This window comes from Rhipicephalus microplus, chromosome 9 (assembly GCF_043290135.1).
Source record: "Rhipicephalus microplus isolate Deutch F79 chromosome 9, USDA_Rmic, whole genome shotgun sequence".
Classification (NCBI taxonomy): domain Eukaryota; kingdom Metazoa; phylum Arthropoda; class Arachnida; order Ixodida; family Ixodidae; genus Rhipicephalus; species Rhipicephalus microplus.
Genome location: NC_134708.1, coordinates 93867666 through 93890203, shown reverse-complemented (window position 1 = coordinate 93890203; position 22538 = coordinate 93867666). Strand labels below are relative to the sequence as shown.

The 22538-nt window shown below is 47.0% G+C and overlaps 1 protein-coding gene across 2 annotated transcripts in view; it reads left to right on the top strand.

Annotated features, from left to right (window-relative positions):
- LOC119163153 (uncharacterized) overlaps nt 1–22538 on the top strand; it is a 54379-nt gene that overhangs the window by 11779 nt on the left and 20062 nt on the right. For both annotated transcript variants that reach the window (XM_037415095.2, XM_037415094.2), the window contains exons 2-3: nt 127–263; nt 324–391. In XM_037415095.2, coding sequence (XP_037270992.1) covers nt 127–263; nt 324–391 — 205 coding nt within the window. The remainder of the gene's footprint in view (nt 1–126; nt 264–323; nt 392–22538) is intronic.

The window sequence follows — 22538 nt, the reverse complement described above, 5'->3', positions numbered from 1 at the left end:
ATTTGGCTTAGGACTACAGTATCATGTGACTTGTGCGTGCAAAAACATCCTGCCAGCGTGACGTGGCTTAATATAAGGGAGCCTAGATAATAATATACACTCGAAAATGACTTCTTGATATTTCAGTTCGTCAACCAGTTTGAGCTACTATGGACGTACAAAACCACTAACAGAGCACCAATCAAGTGCGAGGTAGACCACCTTCTGTCTATTAAACCTATGTCAATTACATTCAAGAGATCCATGTTCATTAGAGGAAGTAGGTAAGTTTTCTGTTCCCTCTACCAATCTTCATATCACACTCGTATGTCTCTTCTTGGCAGATGTGACTTTCGAATACATGGAGTATTTGATAAAGAACACAAGGAGCGGATGACTCTCTTTTACAAAGGTACGAATAAATTACGTGCACGTACAGAGTAAGCAGGGTCTGAACGGCGGCTGCTTTATATTACTGTCATTATAATCTTATTCACTGGGGATCATGACTACTTCCGACAATTTATATTAAAGCTTTAAACCTTGTTATGTCAAGAATATGGTTTTCTGGATAGGTTTCAGTAATATTTAATGCGCAATAGCTGCCACGTTGCCACAATTTCGAGAGACCATTATTGTTCTCTTTGCATCTTCGCCTTAAAAAGCCATTTGCCTATATTCTTGAAGATTGGATTTTAAGGAGATTTAAAAAAAAGCACGAGGCACGCAACCAACTCTAGAAATGAGAATTATTTGCATCTGCCAGTCCACAACTCAATAAAACGCTTATATTTTATTTACGAACGAAGAGCTGTTTTGACAACTGGGTTATCTCATGCATGATCATAAATAATGACTCGGCGAACTTACTTTCAAAGACTCCTGTCAATACATCTTTCCAAAACGCTAATAATTCATCGCACTAGCTAGCATACTACATTTATTTTATTTGTGCTTGTTCCCAATGGTCCTCATTTAAAAATATTCAATGAGGTTGATTATTACTTTGAGTGTCACTAAATACACACTGTTATGGTGACTAAAAGTCATTCATGATACTATTTTTTTGTTTGCATGCAGAGTGAACCTATGCATTCTTTACACTACTGCGCAAGAGTGTTTGAGAGGCGCTTAAGAAAAAGCAGCTTAATAAACAAGATGGGAATCAGTAATGGACGTGCTTATTGAGCCCTGACTACATGCGGTGAACTCTATGATGCTGCACGTAGTTAGCTCATAAGTGCTCTAAACAAATCACTAAACAATTGTCCGCAATTGTTCACACACTGCGGGAGTCTGTGCTTTGCGTGAGGTTGCTTTAGTCGAGCTGTATATGCCGCAATGCTCACTTCAGGAATAAGCTTTACAAAGTAGATACCCATGTTCATGTATGCTGCATAATGGGTTCTTAGTGGGTAAGTACGAGACATGTCCACAGTGCTGCTATGCCTAAGGAGCCCTCTCCGACGCAACGTTGGAACTCAGGTTGCAAGCAAGATATTTGTTTTATTCTTAAACAGAGCGCGTTTGGTTACGCTGTCAGTCAGTCAAGAACTTTAATATATGGTCCTGAGGAGTTTAAGCCACCAGGGTGCCCACGTGGGACATCCTAGCAGCCGCTACCGTAGGCGACGCCCGAGTCGGGGCGGGAACGTGGTGGCGTTCCGCCAGTTCTTGGGCCCTCTGGACTGCCTTAAGTTGGTTTCGGAGATTGGGGCTCCTGAGTGCCTCCTCCCAGTCGGACTCACTGGTGAGAGGTCCCTGAGGTAACGCGGGACATTGCCAGAGCATGTGCGCGAGTGAACAGTACACTTCTGTGCAATCTGGGCACTGTGAATTTATGTCTGAGTTATAATGGCTGAGTCGGCCCCGTGATGGGTACGATCTCGTTTGTAACATTCTAAAGGCTACTTCTTGCGCGCGTTCTAGTTTTGAATGGGGTAAAGGGTATCGGCTTCTGTTGTGTCGGTAGTGGGAGGTAATTTCATGGAAGGTGAGTAGTGGGTCATTAAACTGCACGTCTGGGCCCAGCTCTTCGGTGGCTGATTGATCGTCACGGCGGGTCAGTTCTCGTGCTCGATCATGAGCCATTTCGTTGAGGTTGGGTTGTTGTGGGTGAACGTCTTTGCCCATGTGGGCAGGGAACCAAGAGAGGTAGTGCGAGCCCGTATATTTCCGTGTTTGTAAAATGCGGGCTGCTTCTGGAGCGATGTTGCCGGTTTCGTAAGCCCGAATGGCGGCGCGAGAGTCTGTGAAGACATTAGTGAGTGAGGGGTCGGTCATCGCTAAAGCTATAGCAACTTGTTCGGCTATGGCGCTTGTTGATAGCCTAACCGAGGCGGCTGAGCGTAGGGCTCCGTCGCCATCTACTACCGCGAGTGCGAAAGAGGAGGAGTTACCGTATTGCGCTGCGTCGACGAATGCGGTAGAGTTGCGATTCGCGGCGGTACGGTTTAGGATCGCGCGAGCGCGGGCCAGCCGTCTGCCTTCATTGTGTTGTGGGTGGACATTTCGCGGAAATGGGGTTACCATGTAAGTAGCTCGGACAACTCTGGGGAGGGTTACTGCGCGTTCAAGGCAGGGGTGTGGGGACATGCCGGCCTCGCTTAGAAGTCGGCGGCCTGCCTTGGAGGAGGAGAGGCGGATCACTTGGGCCGTGGTCTGGGCCTCGATCACTTCATCGATGCCGTTGTGCATGCCTAGTTGGTCGAGACGGGAAGTGCTCGTGTTTTGAGGCAAACCAAGGACTTGTTTAATGCTTTTGCGCATGAGTGTGTTTAGTTTCGTCTTTTCTACCTTCGTCCAGTTGTGGGCAGAGGCGACGTAATTGATGTGACTCATTAGGAACGCGTGGTATATGCGCAGAAGGTTGGCCTCTCCAAGGCCTCGTCTACGACCCGAGACTCGCTGAATGAGTCGGAGCATGTTCTCTGTTTTTGCTGTGATATGTTTAATTGTTCTTGCATGACAGCCAGTGGCCTCGACGAGGAGGCCGAGAATGCGTATGGAGTCCACTCGGGGTATTCGCTGCCCATCTTTGGCGTGTAGCGCTATGGGTAGATCACCTAAGGGTGTTAAGTTACGAACGCCTTGGCGAGATTGCCGGTACAGTAGCAACTCTGATTTTGTGGGCGACAAACGAAGTCCAGTGTTTTTTAAGTAGGCTTCTGTGGTATCGAGAGCAGTTTGAAGGGCTTGCTCCAACTCCGCCAATGAGCCTCCTGGGCACCAGATGGTGATGTCATCTGCGTATATAGCATGGTTTATGTTTGGGATGTCGCGGAGTTTGTCAGATAGTCCCTTCATTACTATGTTAAAAAGGAGTGGAGAAATGACTGCCCCTTGTGGTGTCCCGTTGGAACCTAATGTGTAAGTATCGGATGTAAGTTGCGATAAATGCAGCTGAGCTGTTCGATTTTGCAGAAAAGAACGAATGTACGCCTGGAATCTTTTACCGAGACCAAGGCTGGCAATGGATTCCAGTATAAAGCGGTGTGAGACGCTGTCGAATGCTTTAGTGAGGTCTAGGGCGAGAATGCCACGAACATCTCTCGTTTTTGAGTCGAAGATCTGTTTCTTTAGTAATAGCATGACGTCTTGTGTTGAAAGGTGCGGACGAAACCCGACCATGTTGAACGGAAAGAGTTCGTGATCCTCTATGTAGCGCGATACACGATTTAGGATGACATGTTCAGCTGCTTTTCCTATGCATGAGGTTAGGGAAATCGGGCGTAGATTGTCGAAGTTGAGTGGTTTACCTGGCTTTGAGAGAAGGATTACCGTGGCCGTGCGCCATTGTTCAGGTACCTGGCCAGTTTCCCACATGTAATTAATGTCTTTTGTGAGTAGTGTGATGGCTTGGTCGTCTAAATTTCGCAACAGGCGGTTGGTTACCTTGTCAGGACCGGGGGCTGATCTGCTGTTGAGGTTGTGTAATGCCTCCCGAATTTCTGACTCCGTGAAGGGTTCGTCGAGTTCGGGTATCGTTTCGCATTCTATTTCTGGGTAGTCGGTGGGTTGTGCTGTGTTTAAGGGGAGGTGACGTTTGGAGATTTCTTCAAGAAAGGATGAGTTTGTTCCTCCCATCTTTTTGTGCGAGTGTAGGAGCCGGTCTATGGCATGACTCTGGTTGTTTTTTGTTTCGCAGTCGTCCAGCATGTATTTTAGGAGGTTCCATTTACCCCCAGTTCGCATGCGGCCGTCGACCGCCGAGCATGTCATGTTACGCTGTCATGAATAACATTAGCTGTGTCATGCTGGAAACTCCGGCGGAGTCGACCGCAGTCAGTAATTACAAGTCGAAGTGTCGTTGAAGTACATATGCAGTATCATCCACGACAATTCAAGAGTTGCGGCAAGGTCTTCATGATTATCACTTGCATTAGGCGATGGCAGTAGCCACTCTTATACTTTGGAGAAGGACTAGGCAACACTAACACGTAACTCTTGCTTACACTCACCAGAGACGTACAAGCGGCAACCTACAGTGGCCTATAGCTACCAATTGCTGAAATATCAGGCACTAGTCGAGAAGTAGCCCGTGGTAGCTAATACCAGCTGCTAGAAGCCAACTGTTGGTTAAGCAGCAGCCCTAATTATGCAACACTAGAGGCACCCAAATAAGATGGCTATCTGTGTATTCTATTTTCATTTAGTAGAAACGTTCACAAAACAACCGTGATGAATAGACGGGGTATGCATCTTACTTACATTTTGTTTTATCCATGCGGTTCTTGTACAAGACACGAGCGCGGCTGGAAATAAACACAGCCTTAGTGCAAAAACAGCGTGATGCCAGTACGTTTATTCGAACTGGTATACGCTTGTAATCAGTGGCACTTCGCTGGGCGCACTGGGAAAAAGCTGCGTCGCACTGGCAGGGGCGCTGGCTCAACCGCTGTGATGCTGTTGCGTCCTGCAAAGCGCTGAAAGCACTGGAAGTTTCACTGGCAAGCGCTGGTGAATACTGGAGCATGCACTGTTTCTACCAGCGCAGCGTCTACGTTATTGTAGCTTGTGCCGTAGTATGTTTCGGTGTCGTTGAATATAAAACGCTTGATTCGATGGCAAGGAGAGAAGCTAATCTAGCATATACCAAGCATACGTAACTTTGGCGGTACACGTACGTATTGCAGCAATTATGATGCACCTTTTTCGCACATGCCCTCACGTATACCGGCCATATTAGCATCAGCCGTGTACTTCTGTATCGATTCCAAGTTGCAGTGTTTGTAAGCCTGCAGCTTTACGCCACTCCTAACAGAAACAAAAAACTGTTTTTGCCGCCAAGTTCACGAAACGTAAATGAGCTCTCTCGATCGCTTCGCAATGTTCCCCAGCGCAGGCGAGAAAAAAAAGCTGTCGTTCAATTTCGCCACACCGCATAAATGGAGGTCTGGCCATGATTATTCTTCTACTTACTTCAGGTAAGAGTTAGAAATGTTCCGAAGCTCAAATGCAGAATCTTCAATCATCTCGACTCATTGCGTCGAGAGCGGTCATACCCAGGGCCCGGCCCAGCGAGCATTAACCATGTGCCGGACACGTTGGTATATATGTTACCGGCGCCACTTGCTTCGTATACACACAACTTCGAAGTGTGAGAATAACTGTAAATATAGTTTAGACATTCATGAACCTTAATCAACTATTTTGTCTTGTGTCGATGTTCGCACAATGAGCGCTGACGATTGAACGTCCCGGTTTCAGCTACGCAGGCTGTCCCCGAAAGCGGACGGCCGCATTTAGCCGGTATTTCTCTGACTGATATGTAACAACGCGCAATTTTCCATTGGTAATTTGATACGCCTACGTGAACTGACTCCCTGGCATACGTTTTCAGCTGATTGTATTGGTATTTATGTGGGTGTTTTTTTAATTATTGGTATTGATATAACTGCATATGTCAGGGCACTGGCGTGCCCGCTGTATACTACCAGCGGCGGCCAGAAAAACGGCTGTCACTCGGCATCGCCACTTCGTAAATGCGTTTGTGGCATTGATTGACCTTCAACTTACTTACGGTACAGTTTAGGTAACAGTTCGAACTGTTGCAAAGCTCAAATGCAGAAACTTCAAGCATCGCAACTCAGCTGCTTCGAAAGCAGCCTTACCCAGTTCCCCATCCCAGCGAGGCCCATCGTGCCGGCCGCGTCGGTGTACATGCTGCCGGCGCTTTTTACTTTAGGTAGGCACAATTCTAAAGTGTAAGGATGACTGTAAAGTACAGTTTAGATAACCCTGAGCTTAAATCAACCATTTATCCGCGTGTGCGGTGCCCGCGCAAGGAGCAGCGACGATCAAGGTGTCGTGCTTTCGGCAGCGCAGGCTGTGACTGAAAGCTTCCTTCTTAGCGCAGAAGCCGGTACTTCAACGCAATTTTGAGTTGGTAATTTGATACGCATTAGTAAACTAACATACTGGCATACTTTTTCAGCGGATTGCATTAGTGATTTCTTCAGCGGTTTCTTAGTTGCTGGTAACGATGTAACTGCAAATATGTAATCTCGCACGCCGTATGTGCACTGCTACATCGTCGCTTGCTCAAAAAAAACACTCAATATTCACTCTTGTGCGCAGATATCTACCAAGCAAGACTTTAAATTATCTGTATATGTTGACCAGTAGCAAGTGCGAGAACCAACTGTCAAAGGGAAAAAAAAAACTATCGGCCGCAACAGCTGACAATCTGTGGCTGCTGCTCCAGTCAATTTGAGACTTTTCAGCGTTAAGATGTGGATGATTCAAAAGAATTTGTGCTATTGCTAATATCAGCACGTCCTTCTGTGCCCGGAAGCCGTTCGTGACTGTCGAAACAAGACACAATTGTTATTGGGAAAGGAATATCGTGTCAGTCTTGGCTGTGCGATTTGTAAACATGATGTTGAACGGCGCCTTCTTGGGATGAATAGTCAATTTACAACCCCTCATGCATGTTCTGGCGAGGTGTAGTGGGTAGCATAGTCGGTTCAAGATGTAGAAGTGGCATATTCAAATTCCTTTTAAGAGCGTTTTATTTTTTTAATTTTTCTAATTTTTATTGTAAGTAGTATAGCGCGCTATTTTACTTTACATATTTATTTATGTCGAATGGACACCCCCATTTCAACCATGTGTAGCCATTTTGTGCATAGTACTGGGACACTGTCGCTCCAGCGTCCCAGTAGCTGCTCTAGGAGGCGCTGATACCAGTGCCATACTGGCCCATAATCAGGCATGGCACTTGACGCTGGTTACCAGTGGCGCAGGTTTCGGCAATAGGGAGGGAAGCGAATAGTGCGTCCCTGAAGGTCACAAACAACTAACTACTATTCAGCACCTGTGCGGCCACTACGGCTTGTTCACGCATCCTCGCACCAATTATCTTTCCCACATGCAACGCGATAACATCTCACCGAAAGAGGAAAAGGGAGCCTGGTGGCTTCACGGTTCAACCGTGAGGCCGCCACATCACTTCCCTTCCTAGTGAGTTAACGAACGCACATACCACGATGCACAATGTTCCTGCGTCCCCGTCCACTGCGCGCCTCTGTGACTTGGCATGTGTGAACGAGCGCTGCCTTGGAGGGTAGAGTGACATATGAAGGCGCATGTGAAATGGTCTCTTCATCTTCTATCTGCGTTGATTCGATTGATCTAGTGAGATGACATCATAACGACCACGCACGTTGACAGCAAACTGCTTTTCACCTATACGTAGCACTCTGAATGGTCCGCCGTAGTGTGGTTGAAGTGGCCGTAGAGCTGCATAATGGCGCACAAATACGTGCGTACACGAAGTTCTGATGGTATGTGCACTGCGCATGGCGCTGCCTGTCATGGTGGCGTAGTTCGCAGTTTTGTCACTATGTCTCGAAGCCTAATTGTGTATGTTGTGGTGGCTGTACAATCGTCTAGCGGACTGTCCGTGAAAATTTCTCCAGAAGGCGCAGTGTCATTCCGGAGACAAGTTCAGCCAAGCTGAAGCCGATGTTTGCCTTGACAGCTCTTTGTATTCCTAATAAGTGGCAGTCCCTCCATCCAGCTTTGCTCTTCTGCTGCCTTGGCGAGAGCGGACATGAGCTTATCGTTCCATCAACGGTCCAACACGGTCCATCATGCCGTTGCTGATTGGGTGGTAGGTGGTTGTTCGAATGCGAGAAGCAACGATGAAACGTCTAATGCGGGCAAATAGTGATGATTCGAACTGCCTTCCATGGCCCGCAGTAATTATGAATTTTGCACCGAAACGAGCAACCAAGTGATGCTGGAAGACGCAGGCAACCGTGAAAGCAGTGATATCCGCTTTAGGTATCACCAAAGCCCAACCCTTGAGTTTGATAGATAGATAGATAGATAGATAGATAGATAGATAGATAGATAGATAGATCTCCAACAAAAGGTCCCCTATTATGAGCAGCCAGTGTTCTTGGATGCGAGTGATTGGAGTGCGCTACGAGAATCACTATATATAACTGTGTTATGGTTGTTGTCTTCTATTGCTTTTTCTACCGCTGTCTATATTGCAAAGAGTTCAGCCGTAAAAACCGAAGCGTGATTCGGTAAGTGTATGCTCTCTTCCCACTCCATTGCGATAACTCCATGTCCGACAGGTTCCTGTGCTTTAGATCCGCCGGTGTAAAATTCTGCGAAGCCTTGGTAAGCTTTTTTCATAGAGTAGAACTGCTGTATGAAATGTTCCCTCAGCGTTTCACTCTTTTTGAGCTTTGTAAGCCTAAAGTTGCAGATGGCATGAAGACTTTTCCATGGAGAAGAAGCTTGTGGTTTTCAAGACACACAGATAGTTTTCTGGAAGATTTAATTTTTGACAAACCTCTTCTAATTTCAGGCAGAGCGGTTTTACAGCGAAAGGCTTTTTAGTATATATGAGTCTTTCCCTGAATTTCGCAACAATGTTAAAACATAGATATGAGGGTAATGAGTGAATATTTAGTGCATATGTTGCTGAAAGTAAACACTGCCTGGCGTCTAGGCATGGTTTGTTAGCATCTACATGTAGGCTTTCTACTGGGGATGTTGTGTATGCTCCCGTGGCTGGTCATAGAGCATGGTTATGAATGGGGTCTAGTTTTCGGAAGTATGACAGTCTTGCTGATCCGTATACAGTACAACCCTAATCAAGGATGCTGCTTACTAATGATCGATACAGATGAAGAATGCATGCTCTATCGGAGCCCAAGCTCTTTCTAGATAGCATCATTAGAATGTTGAGAGGTTTAATTGATTTTGTCTTCAGAGCATTTATATGAGGTATACGACATAATGATTTATCAAATATAGCACCTATAAAGTTGTGTTTTTTCCTTACGGGCAGATTCTGTTTGTTAAGCCATACATTAGGGTCAGGTTGGAGTCCTCTTTTGCGTGAAAACAGCATGGTCGCCGTTTGGTTGTTTGGAAACCTGAAGCCATTTTTATCTGCCCATTCAGGTTATTTATTTATAGTTTGTTGTATCTCTTTTTTGCTGGTGTGTATGTTGGAAGAGCGACATGCAATTTGTAGGTCATCCACATATACGGAATGCTCTACAGTACAGGGTATTTCTTTTGCATTGGAGTTCTTTTTCACGATAAAAAGGGTGGTGCTTAAAATACGGCCCTGTGGTACCCCGCTCTCTTGAGTGAAAGTACGCAAGAGGGTAGTGCCAATGTGAACCTGAAAAGTGCGATTTGCGAAAAAGTCCGATAAATAGTTGTGCATTCTGCCTCTTTTTCCCATATAAGTCGCACAGGATTCCAGGATTCTGAACCTCTGAAGGTAGTATCATAGTTGTTTTCTACGCCGCAGAAAACAACTAGGCACTGTTGCTTATGTATAAATGGTTCTCGTATTGTGTGTTCCTGCGAGCAGCTGTCGCTACTCGCAGGAACAACTGTGAGAGCAGGCACTTGGTGTGTAGCTTCACCACGAAGCCGTGCTAACGAGTGACTTTTGACTTCCTCCCCCGCCTATATCGAATTCCGGCTGCGGCGGCTGCATTTCCGATGGAGGCGAAAATGTTGTAGGCCCGTGTGCTCAGATTTGGGTGCACGTTAAAGAACCCCAGGTGGTCGAAGTTTCCGGAGCCCTCCACTACGGCGTCTCTCATAATCATATGGTGGTTTTGGGACGTTAAACCCCACATATCAATCATTGTGTGTTCTAGGCGAACAAGGTGGTCATATTGTTTGTCTAACACCACACTGGTTACTGTCTAGAAGGTTACGTAGTTGGAGGATGAACATGACCCTAATATTTATTATGCTTTCGAATGAATTTGCTAAGCAACTTGTTGAGGCAATAGGGCGGTAGCTATTGGGTAGAATATGTGGTTTTCCTGTCTTAGAAAAAGGTATGGCAAGAGGCTTTTTTCATGCTAGAGGTATTTGGCCATAACCCAACCCTTGTTCAAGAACTTCAGTAACGCAAGCGTTGCGCTTTCAGAAAGGTGTTGCATCATAGCGTAATGAACGTTATCAAGGCCTGGGGCAGTTTGCTTTCGTGTTTTGAGTGCATTCTTCAACTCGTCGATAGTTATTATGCTGTTAAATTTTTCCTTTACACCACCTTTGGTAGGAAGTTTCTGCTTTTCTATTTTTTGTTTTGTATAAAACGAAAGCCGATTTGTAGTTTGCCCAACTTGATATATGCGCAAAATATTCTCCTAAAATTTTCAGTTGATCTTCGAGTGTGGTTTAAACATTAGGGGGGGGGGGAAGAGAGGGTAGTATAGGCCGTGCAATGCCCATTTATTTTTCGGACACCCTCCCATATTTTTTGCTTGGTGATGAGCCATTTATGGAAGATACATATTTTTGCCGGGACACTTTTTCTGTTTGTTTGAGAATTTAGCGTGCGTGCGATCTAGCTCGTTTGAATTTTTTCTAAATTCGCGTACGTCGGGTATCTTCTGAAAACACCCCAGGCTTTGTTTTGTTTCTTCTTCGCAGCACGGCGCTCTTCCACCATGGTTTCCTATGTTTTCGCGCTAGTGTTCATGTCTGCGGTATTTATATGGATGCCGCTGCTCGGAGAGAGATAGTAAACTTTTCATTTATTTCGTCTACACTCCGACGCTCATCGTGTTCTTCTTCTAGAGAAGCATAACTACAGTCGAGGGTCAAGTTTGCTAAGTGTAGTTTCCACCTTTGTGGTTTGGTGGGTAGTGAGCCTGGCTGGATCCGATGTACGAGGCATGGCAGGTGGTCGCTCCCGTATGAGTTATCGTGAACTTCCCACCTTAAGTAGACGTAGAAATCCGATGAAAGAGAGCTAAGTCAAGATAACGCATCTTTCTTGTGTTTGGTGTGCAGTATGTTTGAGCATTTGTGTTAAGGATGCAAATGTCGTTAAAATGAAGTCTTCTATGATTTTACCCCTTGGTGTCTGTTGTCATGCTGCCTCACATCGAGCTGTGTGCATTAAAGTCGCCGACGAAGATAAAAGGTTTCTGAAGTTGTTCCATGAGTTCTTCTAGGTCTCTAACAGTTACCTGCGTATGAGGAAGAAGGTATATAGAACAAATGGTTACTGTTTTGAATGATACTAGAGTAACCGCAACTGCTTCTAAAATGGTTTGTAACCGGATATCTTGTGATGTAGTATTGCATTTTATGATGATTGCAATGCCGCTGGATAGGCGACTCATGGTGTCACGGTCTAGGCGAACAAATTTGTACTGTCCAAGAAAGTTCGTGTTTTTAATACCCAGACTTGTTTCCTGAACGCATAAAGCTAAAAAAGAGAATCGATTTAAAATATCTTTTATAGCACCTAGGTTGCGCTAAAGTCCACGGTAGTTCCAATGAACAATGAGAGTCATTTTTTGTTAGGTATTAGCATCGTCACTGTTTTGCTGGTATTGGTATGTGGGGTTTAACGTCCCAAAACTACCATATGATTATGAGAAACGCCGTAGTGGAGAGCTTCAGAAATTTCCGTCGCTGTTTTGCTGTACAGTGAGATATGCAAAAAGTGATATAAAATTTAAGTTTTGCTCTTTAGTTGGTTTCAGAAAAGAGCTGACAAACACTTTCAGTCACCTCCCTTTTCCAAGGGCATTAACTGGTTGACGACCTAATTTACCTCAGCTAAGATTGATGATTGATTTGTGGGGTTTAACGTCCCAAAGCCACCATATACCTCATCTAAGAGGCAAATCTGGTTGTTTCTGGACAGGTGTCCCCGATGTAGTCGTCGTTGTGTCCATTGATTCATCGGGAAGCTTGGACACTGAAGGTGTTCGTTCAAGCTGCTTGCCTGTAGGCGCCGCGTTTTTTGGTGGTGCTTTATCCGTAGGTAAGGGTACAATAGGGATAGGGCAAGTCGCAATGGATTCCACAACAGAATGCACTTGTGGTGTGTTAGTTGTTAATGTGCACCTAGCTTCAAGAGCCGAGGTCTTTTGAGCACCTGATGGCGCGTCACGAGTAAGCGAAGGCAGTGCCAGATCAGCGAAGCTGTACTGGCAGCCTGTAGATAGCAGGCGCCGCTCTGCTCCCCGGTGAGCTGCATCCGAATAGTGCGAGCCTGAAGACATCGCGTGCTTTCGACGTGCCTCGGGGTATGTGACGTTTTCGTTTACTTTTAGTTGCATGATTTCTTTCTCTTTCTTCGAAATCTCGCAGTATCTTGAGTACGTGGGATGTGGTTCTTCGAAGTTGGAGCAATTTGTGACTGCTGAGTCACAATCCCCTGATGGGTGGTTTTTGTCTCCACATTTCGTATGTCACACCTGTCCCGTTAATTAGGGAGGCGATCGCCGGGCTAATTCCAAGGGCCGAAGTATTGGCCCCCCGAACCGCACCACGAAAGCGTGGACAATTTAGAAGTGGTCCTTTTTGGCGCGCCAGCGGACGCCGGCTGTGGCCCAAAGAACGAGTCAGAGCCAAGAGTTGATAAACAGAACAAATATTATATTCTCAAAAATGGCAGATCGAAAACAACACAAAAGAATGCACACTCCACAATAGTTACATACAATCCGTCAACAATCAAACAACGTACTACACAGTACAATCATCCACAATTGGAACAACGGACACAGACAACAATACGCACTACAATGCAGTCGCATGCATTGAACAACCAAGACACTTAAAGACTAAAGAGATAGAAAACCTATTCAGTCCAAAGTTCTTGGAACCAAAGTCTAGATGATACTCTTCCGAGAATCACTCACTCCAAGTCCAGCGTTGTTGTCGTTCCGCAGCTTTCGAAGTTTCTCTTCCAGGAAACCTCGCCGAAGTTTCTCTTCTAGGAAACCTCCCGTCTTCAATAGGCCACTCTCCAAGCTTCAAACTTCTTCGCCGGAACGCGTCGGCTTCACACACGCAGCTGTTGCCACGCGTCCTCGCTCGATAGCGGTAGACACACGCTCTTGCCTGTAGCTCGAGCCTTCATCCCTCAGGTGAAAATCCTCTTCATCTCCTGCTTCGTCCCTACAGACGAAACCTTCGCCGACTACACGGCGGGATCCCTACGCACTCTGGCGCTAAATTCCGTCTTCTCCTGATCTCTCGTCTCGGCCGCTCGATTAAGTACCTTCCGCGCCACCTTCTAGAAAGATCTCGTCATTTCGTCGGCGCGATACGCAGCGAAGACTGGGAAGAGGCGCGAGACTGTACGAGGGCCGTCCCCGACCGATGACTTAACCCGGCCCCGACCGATGACTTAACCCGGCCCAACACGCCCATTTCTTTCTGGAACGTTCCAGTGCTTGCCCGGCCGCCGCTGTGGGGTGAGGAGGTTCATCGGCGAAGCCACGCTTCCGAGGGGAGAGCGTCGCGCGCCCGGGGAGCCTTTAGATGTTTGTTCTCTTTTTTTTCCGATGACCTCGCGGCGTCATTGCGGCGCGTTATCGCAAAAATTTGGCGGCGCGCCCATTTTGAGCGCTCGTTCTGTGACACTGCCCCCCACTTTAAGAATATTATCTCATAATATTCAAAACCACACAAACGAGCGCGAACAGTCACTACACACTCTGAAAGACTGTAACACAAACCGTCGCTCCAGACACTTCACATTCGCAATAGATCGCCCAATACAATCTTACATTGTAGTTTAATTCCACAACACATGAAATATAGCCACAGGTACACGACTACAACACTTCATCACTCATTCCAAACAATACAAACGTACAAAGTTCTCTCATCACAAAAATTATACAACACTATACATCACATCACAGCACAGACACTTCGACACTTGTGACACAGGATAACGCAACATTAACACAAAATATGGCACTCAGCACTGCCAAACACATTCTGATTCGACTTCAGCACTTATCCTGTGTATTTCGAGCTGCGCTTGCGTCCTTTCTTGCGGTGCTCCCTCGATCTCTTCTTGTTTTTCCTTGTTCTTTTTCGGCGAGCCTTCTCCAACGACGGGGTCTGAGGCGGCGTCTCAGCCATCGTTGTCACTTCTGATACTGTTAACGGGTGATAACGCTCAACCGATCCTGTCACCCGCTTGCTCACGTCCCGACATTTGGCCTGGTTGGCCAACTCCGTCTCCTTTACACTGTCGGTCGGTTGAGGTCGTGCCGACGTAAGTCCAGTTGCTCTGTCCGCGAACTCATTCAACACGATCAACTTCTCACTCACTGTCTCTTGCGCCACGGCTTCCCGTTGGGCTCGAGTGAGATCCGTCACGGGATACTCCTCCACTGTATCTCGCGGTCGCTGGGTTGGCGAGGACTATCTTAGGGTCTTCTCCCAATCGTTCTGGATCATTCGGCCCTCGTGCCCTGTCGATGTTTCCGATGACAAGGTCGTACAGGGGGGTCGTCATGCATAGAGCGGTAACCTTCCCGCTGAAGTATGGGGTTTCAACCTCAATCTCTGCTTCGGGAAGCATCCGAACTGTACGGTCAATTAAGCAAACCGGTTTCGTTTTGCCGGTCAACTCACTTTCCCGTACCAAGTTTCTCCGCACGATAACAGTGGAGCTGCCGGTATCTCTTAACACCGTAATCTTTTTGCCCGCAACTTTTCCAGGCAGCGTTGGCATTCCTTTCGCAACACTGGTTGGCTGTTTTGACATTACAGCACCCACAATAGAAATTTTCTCCCCATTCTTCAACTCTACGAATCCATCAGTGACGGCATTATTATCTGATTTCGGTGCCGCTTGCACACAGGATACCTGGTGAGTTTGACTCACTCCGTTCCGACAAGCGTCTGCTTTGTGCCCAGTCTGACCACACTTGAAACATTTTACTGCCATAGCGCTCGTAAAGGTCATTCGACAGTTTTTCGCGCGATGACCCACTCGGTTACACAGAAAACATCGCGGAATGCTCTCTGGTGCACGCTTCTTTTCTTCGGGAGCCAATTTCTTCGAATCATCGGGACAATCCTTCTTGACCTTGGCCAAATTAGTTCCACCTTGCGCTTCCAAGAATTGATCAGCCAATTCAAGCACTCCTTCAAGTGATTCAACCTTCCTCTCTTTTAAGTACAGCGACAGGCTTGGGTGGCAACTAGTGAGAAACTGCTCTGTAATTAGGAGCTCTCTAAGCTCATCGTACTCCTGTGCTGTCCCTGAAAGTTCAATCCATCTGTCGAAATAATGGCAAAGTCTGGCGGCATACTGCGTAGCCGTCTCACCATCAGCTGGCTTTCCTGTCCGAAATCTGTCCCGGAAACCTTCTACAGTAAATATAAATCGCTTTAGCAAAGCAGCTTTCACCTTTGCATAGTTGGCTGCATCGGTCGGCGTCAGCCTACCGTACACACTGAGCGCTTCACCACTCAAGCAAGTACTCAAAGCAGTTGCCCATTGTCGTCCGGCCAATTCTGGCTCTTCGCAATCGTCTCGAATCGGTGAAGGTACGCGTCAAGATCGTCCTTCCTTTCATCAAACGCCACGAGCAGCTTGCTTGGGTTCAAGCGGAAGCCATAATCTACCAGTTCGCTGCTTTCAACTCTAGGTTGGACGGGAGTTTCACTTCGCTGTTGCAACCGGAGCCGCTCGAGTTCCATCTCGTGCTGCCGGTGCCGTTCCCTTTCAGCCATCTCTGCTTCTCTTTCTTCTCTCGCCCTTTCGGCTGCCACTTTTTCTCTCTCCAACTCCAACTTCAATTGCTGCTCTCTTTCTTCTTCCAGCTGTCGCTCCTTTGCCTCTCTTTCTTCTCTCGCCCTCTCAGCGGCCAGCTTTTCTCTCTCCAGCTCCAACTTCAACTGCTGCTCTCTTTCTACTTTCAGCTGTCGCTCCTTTGCCTCTCGTTCTTCTTTCGCCCTTTCAGCTGCCAACCTCTCTCGCTCCAACTCAGCTGCTTTTTCTTCCTTGGCTCTCTCAGCTGCCAACCTCTCTCTCTCCACCGCCTCTTTCTCCTTCTGGCTTACCCACTTCCGTAGTTCGGCGCCAGAAAGACCCATCTTCTCACCAAGAGCAACTAACTTTTCGAGATCCATTGTATCTCGCAAATAAGACCTTGCCGCGTGCAAAAAGTAAATCAGTCTATCGGAACACTCCCCTGCACTCATTACGAGAACACTGAACAACAAACCAAATCGTTCCGATAGCACTATCAACAACTCGAGGCTCTTTCTCACTACTTTGGACACACTGTGCACCAAAAGGTCCTGTCGCGGACGCCAGAATAATTGTCACACCTGTCCCGTTAATTAGGGAGGCGATCGCCGGGCTAATTCCAAGGGCCGAAGTATTGGCCCCCCGAACCGCACCACGAAAGCGTGGACAATTTAGAAGTGGTCCTTTTTGGCGCGCCAGAGGACGCCGGCTGTGGCCCAAAGAACGAGTCAGAGCCGAGAGTTGATAAACAGAACAAATATTATATTCTCAAAAATGGCAGATCGAAAACAACACACAAGAATGCACACTCCACAATAGTTACATACAATCCGTCACCAATCAAACAACGTACTACACAGTACAATCATCCACAATTGGAACAACGGACACAGACAACAATACGCACTACAATGCAGTCGCATGCTTTGAACAACCAAGACACTTAAAGACTAAAGAGATAGAAAACCTATTCAGTCCAAAGTTCTTGGAACCAAAGTCTAGATGATACTCTTCCGAGAATCGCTCACTCCAAGTCCAGCGTTGTTGTCGTTCCGCAGCTTTCGAAGTTTCTCTTCCAGGAAACCTCGCCGAAGTTTCTCTTCTAGGAAACCTCCCGTCTTCAATAGGCCAGTCTCCAAGCTTCAAACTTCTTCGCCGGAACACGTCGGCTTCACACACGCAGCTGTTGCCACGCGTCCTCGCTCGATAGCGGTAGACACACGCTCTTGCCTGTAGCTCGAGCCTTCACCCCTCAGGTGGAAATCCTTTTCATCTCCTGCTTCGTCCCTACGGACGAAACCTTCGCCGACTACACGGCGGGATTCCTACGCACTCTGGCGCTAAATTCCGTCTTCTCCTGATCTCTCGTCTCGGCCGCTCGATTAAATACCTTCCGCGCCACCTTCTAGAAAGATCTCGTCATTTCGTCGCCGCGATACGCAGCGAAGGCTGGGAAGAGGCGCGAGACTGTACGAGGGCCGTCCCCGACCGATGACTCAACCCGGCCGAACACGCCCATTTCTTTCTGGAACGTTCCAGTGCTTGCCCGGCCGCCGCTGTGGGGTGAGGAGGTTCATGGGCGAAGCCACGCTTCCGAGGGGAGAGCGTCGCGCGCCCGGGGAGCCTTTAGATGTTTGTTCTCTTTTTTTTCCGTTAACCTCGCGGCGTCATTCCGGCGCGTTATCGCAAGAATTTGGTGGCGCGCTCATTTTGAGCGCTCGTTCTGTGACATCGTACAAGTGGTCGTTTCTCAGGAGGCCTGCTAACGATGTCCGTACCATTGACAGTTAAAACATCTCGTTGGTTTAGGGATGTATGCCCAGATATGACTACTTAAGTATGCTAGATGTACTCTTTCTCGTAGATTGTGGCCGTCAAACGTGATAACTATGTGTTTGGTCTTTATCGCCTCCTTCGCTCTTCTGATAGTAATCCTTTAGACAGCACTGACTCCTTGATTTTGCAGACTTTCCAGAATATTTGTGTCTGTTTCATTCATCTACTGTTTTTCAGAAATGACCCTTTGCACACTATATTCAAGCTGCGGTGCGTTGTGACAGTGACTGTTTAGTCGGTGATTTCTTTGTGCTTCTGGATAGCTTCACTTTCTTCATTTGTGTGTTCTTCAATCAAGAGGTCGCCTGATGAAAGGTTTTTCACCTTGTAGTCAGTACCAAGTGCCCTTTCTAGGGACTTTGCGATCTTGAAGAGTAATTTCGATGTCATCGGTTCTTTGTCTTTAGTTGAGTGATCAACTAAGAACTTTAGAAATGTTTCAGGGGACTTATCTTTTCGTAAGACAATGAAGCGGCTTCTTTTCTGCATCCTGGTCATTTTTCTAAAGAATGAATAGATGCCATGCATTCAGCATAAACAAAGCGTTCCGAATATGCCAGCTGAGGTTCACCCTCATACTCTCAGTAAGGTCCCAGAGCCTCCGACCTGATAAACAGGTAGAGGCCCGTCGGCCAGAGTTGACCAAGACCCCGACTGCCACCGTTCGCGGTTTGTAATTCTCCACCTTGCAGCCTGTAGCCACGGTGCGAGTAACAGCGTCAGTTTGGAGGTTAAGGGTTCAGTAGTGGCGCCAAACACAAATACCTTGACAGCTCAAGATACCCTTGCGGGTAGCTCAGGTCCATGGTGTCGCTATGCACCAAGCGCCTGCTGAAGCCGGCACCCCTGCTGGGGCCATCCAAGTCTCAGGAGAAAACGAGTAGAGGAGCCGCAGTAGGTAAGAAGTTTTTGTGTACTGTATTTACGTGTTTAGAGTAACGTGAACAACATAAAACAGATGAAGCACCCCCGAGCGTCTAAGTGCTCGCGTTGAATACCCTCCCTCATCTCAATATTCGCTGAGAGGAAAGACAATTCAGTTCAAGTCTCTCCAGTAGGATCGTGTTCCCGAATTCCGTCCCTGAAGAGGCAGTCGAAACCCCTTCCAAGAAAGAGAGAAAGGCACACACCAACGATCGTATAAGGAGGAGTCAGTAAACACAATACGCGAGGTGCTAGCATGGCACCACTGGCCGAGTCTACGTGCATATTTGATCCAATCGGTTGACCAGGTTTGAATTCGACGCATTTGATGGCACTAGCTCCTCGCAGGCCACCAAGACAAGAATGCACCAAAGCACGGTTGCTGACCCAGGAATGCAGAAAACGTTTCTCGCTGATCAAGCCTAGATGCCCTGCACACTGTTCAGTGTGACTCGAGGCTCCGAACAACGCAGAGGAAGCGTCAGCTCAGGCTGTTCTCGTCCGTTCGGTCAGTTCATCGGTCAGGCGTGTCTAAAAGGTTTTGGTCCACGAGCCGATGGTACAGCCGAACTGGTCGCACCTTTACAGTAGTTGAAGATGTTTCGGGATGTTGCTTTACACAAGATGATGTAATCTGGTAGCGACCGGCAGCGCCATGGCACAGTACCGCCTACGACTTTTACCTCTTCTGGCCGTTGCGGTAATGGTATGTTTTAGTGAAATTGGTATCGCTTACCATAACTTTATGACGAGCAATAAGGAGTAGTCATGTCATAAAAATTATGAAATATGTCTAATGAATATCATGATTTACATTTCATGGTATTGGTGCTCTTGCGGTGGTTTCGTTGACATGAGATATTGCAAAACTGGTATGAATGGTGTGAGACGACTGCATGCCAAACATAAGTGAGAGACCCGAATGTGGAAATCATGACATGCATGTCACGTAAGTCATGAGTACACGCCACGCTCATGGTGAGCTCGCGGTCGTCTCGCTAGCTTCGGATATACCGAATTTGGTATTACGGGTTGTGAATGGATGACGAAGGCATATAAATGCTGCAAACATACGGTAAATGTAAGAACATGATTACATGCCACGCCCATGATGCGCTCGCAGCCGTTTCACTATCTTCACATACACAAACTTTGATGTAACGTGACGTCAATCGATGAAGAAGGTATGCGACTGGTGCAAACAAGATAATCATGACTTGTGTGTCGAGCAAGAACATAACAACGTACCACAATCATGATGCGCTCGCAGCCAATTCACAACGGAATGTGAATGAATCACGAAGGTATGACTGGTGCAAACATGATAATCATGACATGACGCTGTACCACGCTCATGATGCGCTCATGGCCGTTTCGCTAGCTTTACCTATACAAAATTTGGTATAAGGTGACGTGAATGAACAACAGCACACGATAACCATGACATGCGTGTCGCATAAGACATGACTACATGATACGCCTATAGCGCACTCGTAGCAGTTTTTCTAGGTCCACATTAACTAAATTCGGTATCACGTGACATGAATAGACGCGAAGGTAATTGACACTTACAAACAAGATAATCATGATATGCGTCTTATGTAAAACATGATTGCATGCGGTGCTCTTTGCGTGCTCGTGGCCATTTTGCTAGCTTCACATATACGAAGTTTGGTACTTCGTGACGTCAATGAATGACAAAAAATAATGACATGTTCAAACACGATAATCACGATATGCATACCATGTAAAACATGACTACGCTACGCTCATAGCGCGCTCGTGGATCTTTCACTAGCTCTGCAGATACAAAGTTTGGTATCACGTGAAGCGAATTGACTACGAAGGTTATGACGAGTCCAATAATGATAATCATGACATGCGTGTCATGTATAACATGACTCATAGCTCGCTCGTGCTAGTGAGGGCCATAGCGAGGCTCATAGCGTGATCGTAGCCGTTTTACTAGCTATATTGATCACGTGACCTTGATGGACGACACAGGTAAACGACACGTCCAAACATGATAAAAAACCACAGAAGTCATGCACGGCATTAGTGATGTCCACCTCGTGACGTTGTGCTGATTTTAAAGTGACATATCAACCTTCCTTATTCGTGCTTCGCATATGATTGATTCCCACTGTACGTGGGATAAGGCGAATTCTTAGCTCATCGACCGCCAGAGCGTCGAAGTTAACTTCTCCTAGATTGTTAATTGCACTCATATCGCTTTGAGACAGGGCGTCGGCATAGATGCTCTCGCTTTTTTTTTACGTGGCGGATGTCTGTCATGAACTCTCCGATGTATCTGAGCTGGCAAAGCTCTCGGCTCATGTGTGTTCCAACGTCCTAACGTATTGAGCGAAGAGCATAGGTCAAATACTTATGTTCGGTTAAAATGAAGAACTCGAAATCTTGCAAGAAATGCGGGAAGTTGCGTTTACTTGAGTAGACGGCTAGCAATTTGCGGCCGAAGTAGCTGTAGAGGCAATCAGTAAGAGCTACTTTTCTCGAGAAGAGCGCAGTTGGTTTCCAAGTGCCATCACTCAGCTGTTGCAACACGACATCGACCGCTATATCTGAGGCATCCACCATTGAACACTGCTGAACTTTTGGCCGTGGGTATGCCAGGACGGCGGTATTTGCCAAGGCCTCGTTTCTTTGGGTGAAAGCCTTGTTGACAGCTTCGCGCCAAGGAAGCTCTTTTGAAGATCCTTAGGTTGCCTTCAGCAGTCCGTGAAGTGGTTGTATGATATAGGCGCATTTATGCACAAATCAGTGGTAGAAGTTCAGCAATCAGAAAACTTTATGTAGTTGACGCTGTGTGGTTAGTAATGGAAAGTTTAGTATGACCTGCACTTCAGATGGGTGTGGCCGCACTCCTGAGTTCTCAATTATGAGGAGCAGAAATTATAACTCAGGCACAGCAAGTTCACTTTTCGCCGCGTGGTTGATGACGCCGTGCTTAGATATGCGCCGAACGACAATCTACAGGTGCACTGCATGTTCTCCTAGGCTGGTGCTCGAGATAAGCAAGTCGTCCGGGTAGCGTGGCGAAAATCGAGGCCTTGTACAACACTGTCCATAAACCATTATAATGTTTGGCCTGCGTTGCGAAAGTTGAATGGCATGCGCAGAAATTCGAATAAGCCATAAGTGATGTGATGGCCTTCTTCAGAAGGTCTTCTGGCGACACAAGTATGCCCGCATGAAATCGATTAAAAAAACTGTGGGCACATGAAAGCCTGCCAGTATGTCATGGATAAATGGCACAGGGTACCTGTCGGGTGTTTTCACACTGTTAATAGCTCGATAGTCCCCACAAGGGCAGCAGTCACCCGTTGATTGCTTAGGAACCATGTGAAGAGGAGATGCCCAAGGACCCGCAGAAGGTTGGATAATCGCCAGCTACATCATGTGGTCAAGTCCTTGCCGTGCCAATGCTAGTTTTCTAGGTGACAGTCAACGTGGTCGAGCATCAGCTGTTGGTCCAGTAGTAGTGATGTGAAATACGTTGTGCTTTACTGGGTTCGCATTTGTTTCTGGTGTGTCAGCTCAGAAAATTCACTCAGCATGGAGGTAGAACAAAAATGACACGCTGGCTTGATCAACGTAGGACTTAGTGGTGTATGTCTCGAAAGTATATCACTTGGTGGCACTGGTTCTTGAATTCTCCGGTTACGCATGTCGACTAAGAGTCCCAATTAGGGCAGAAAATCAGCCCTAAGAGTGGGAAGCCTTACGTCGGATACTATGAAGATCCATCGAAACGTTC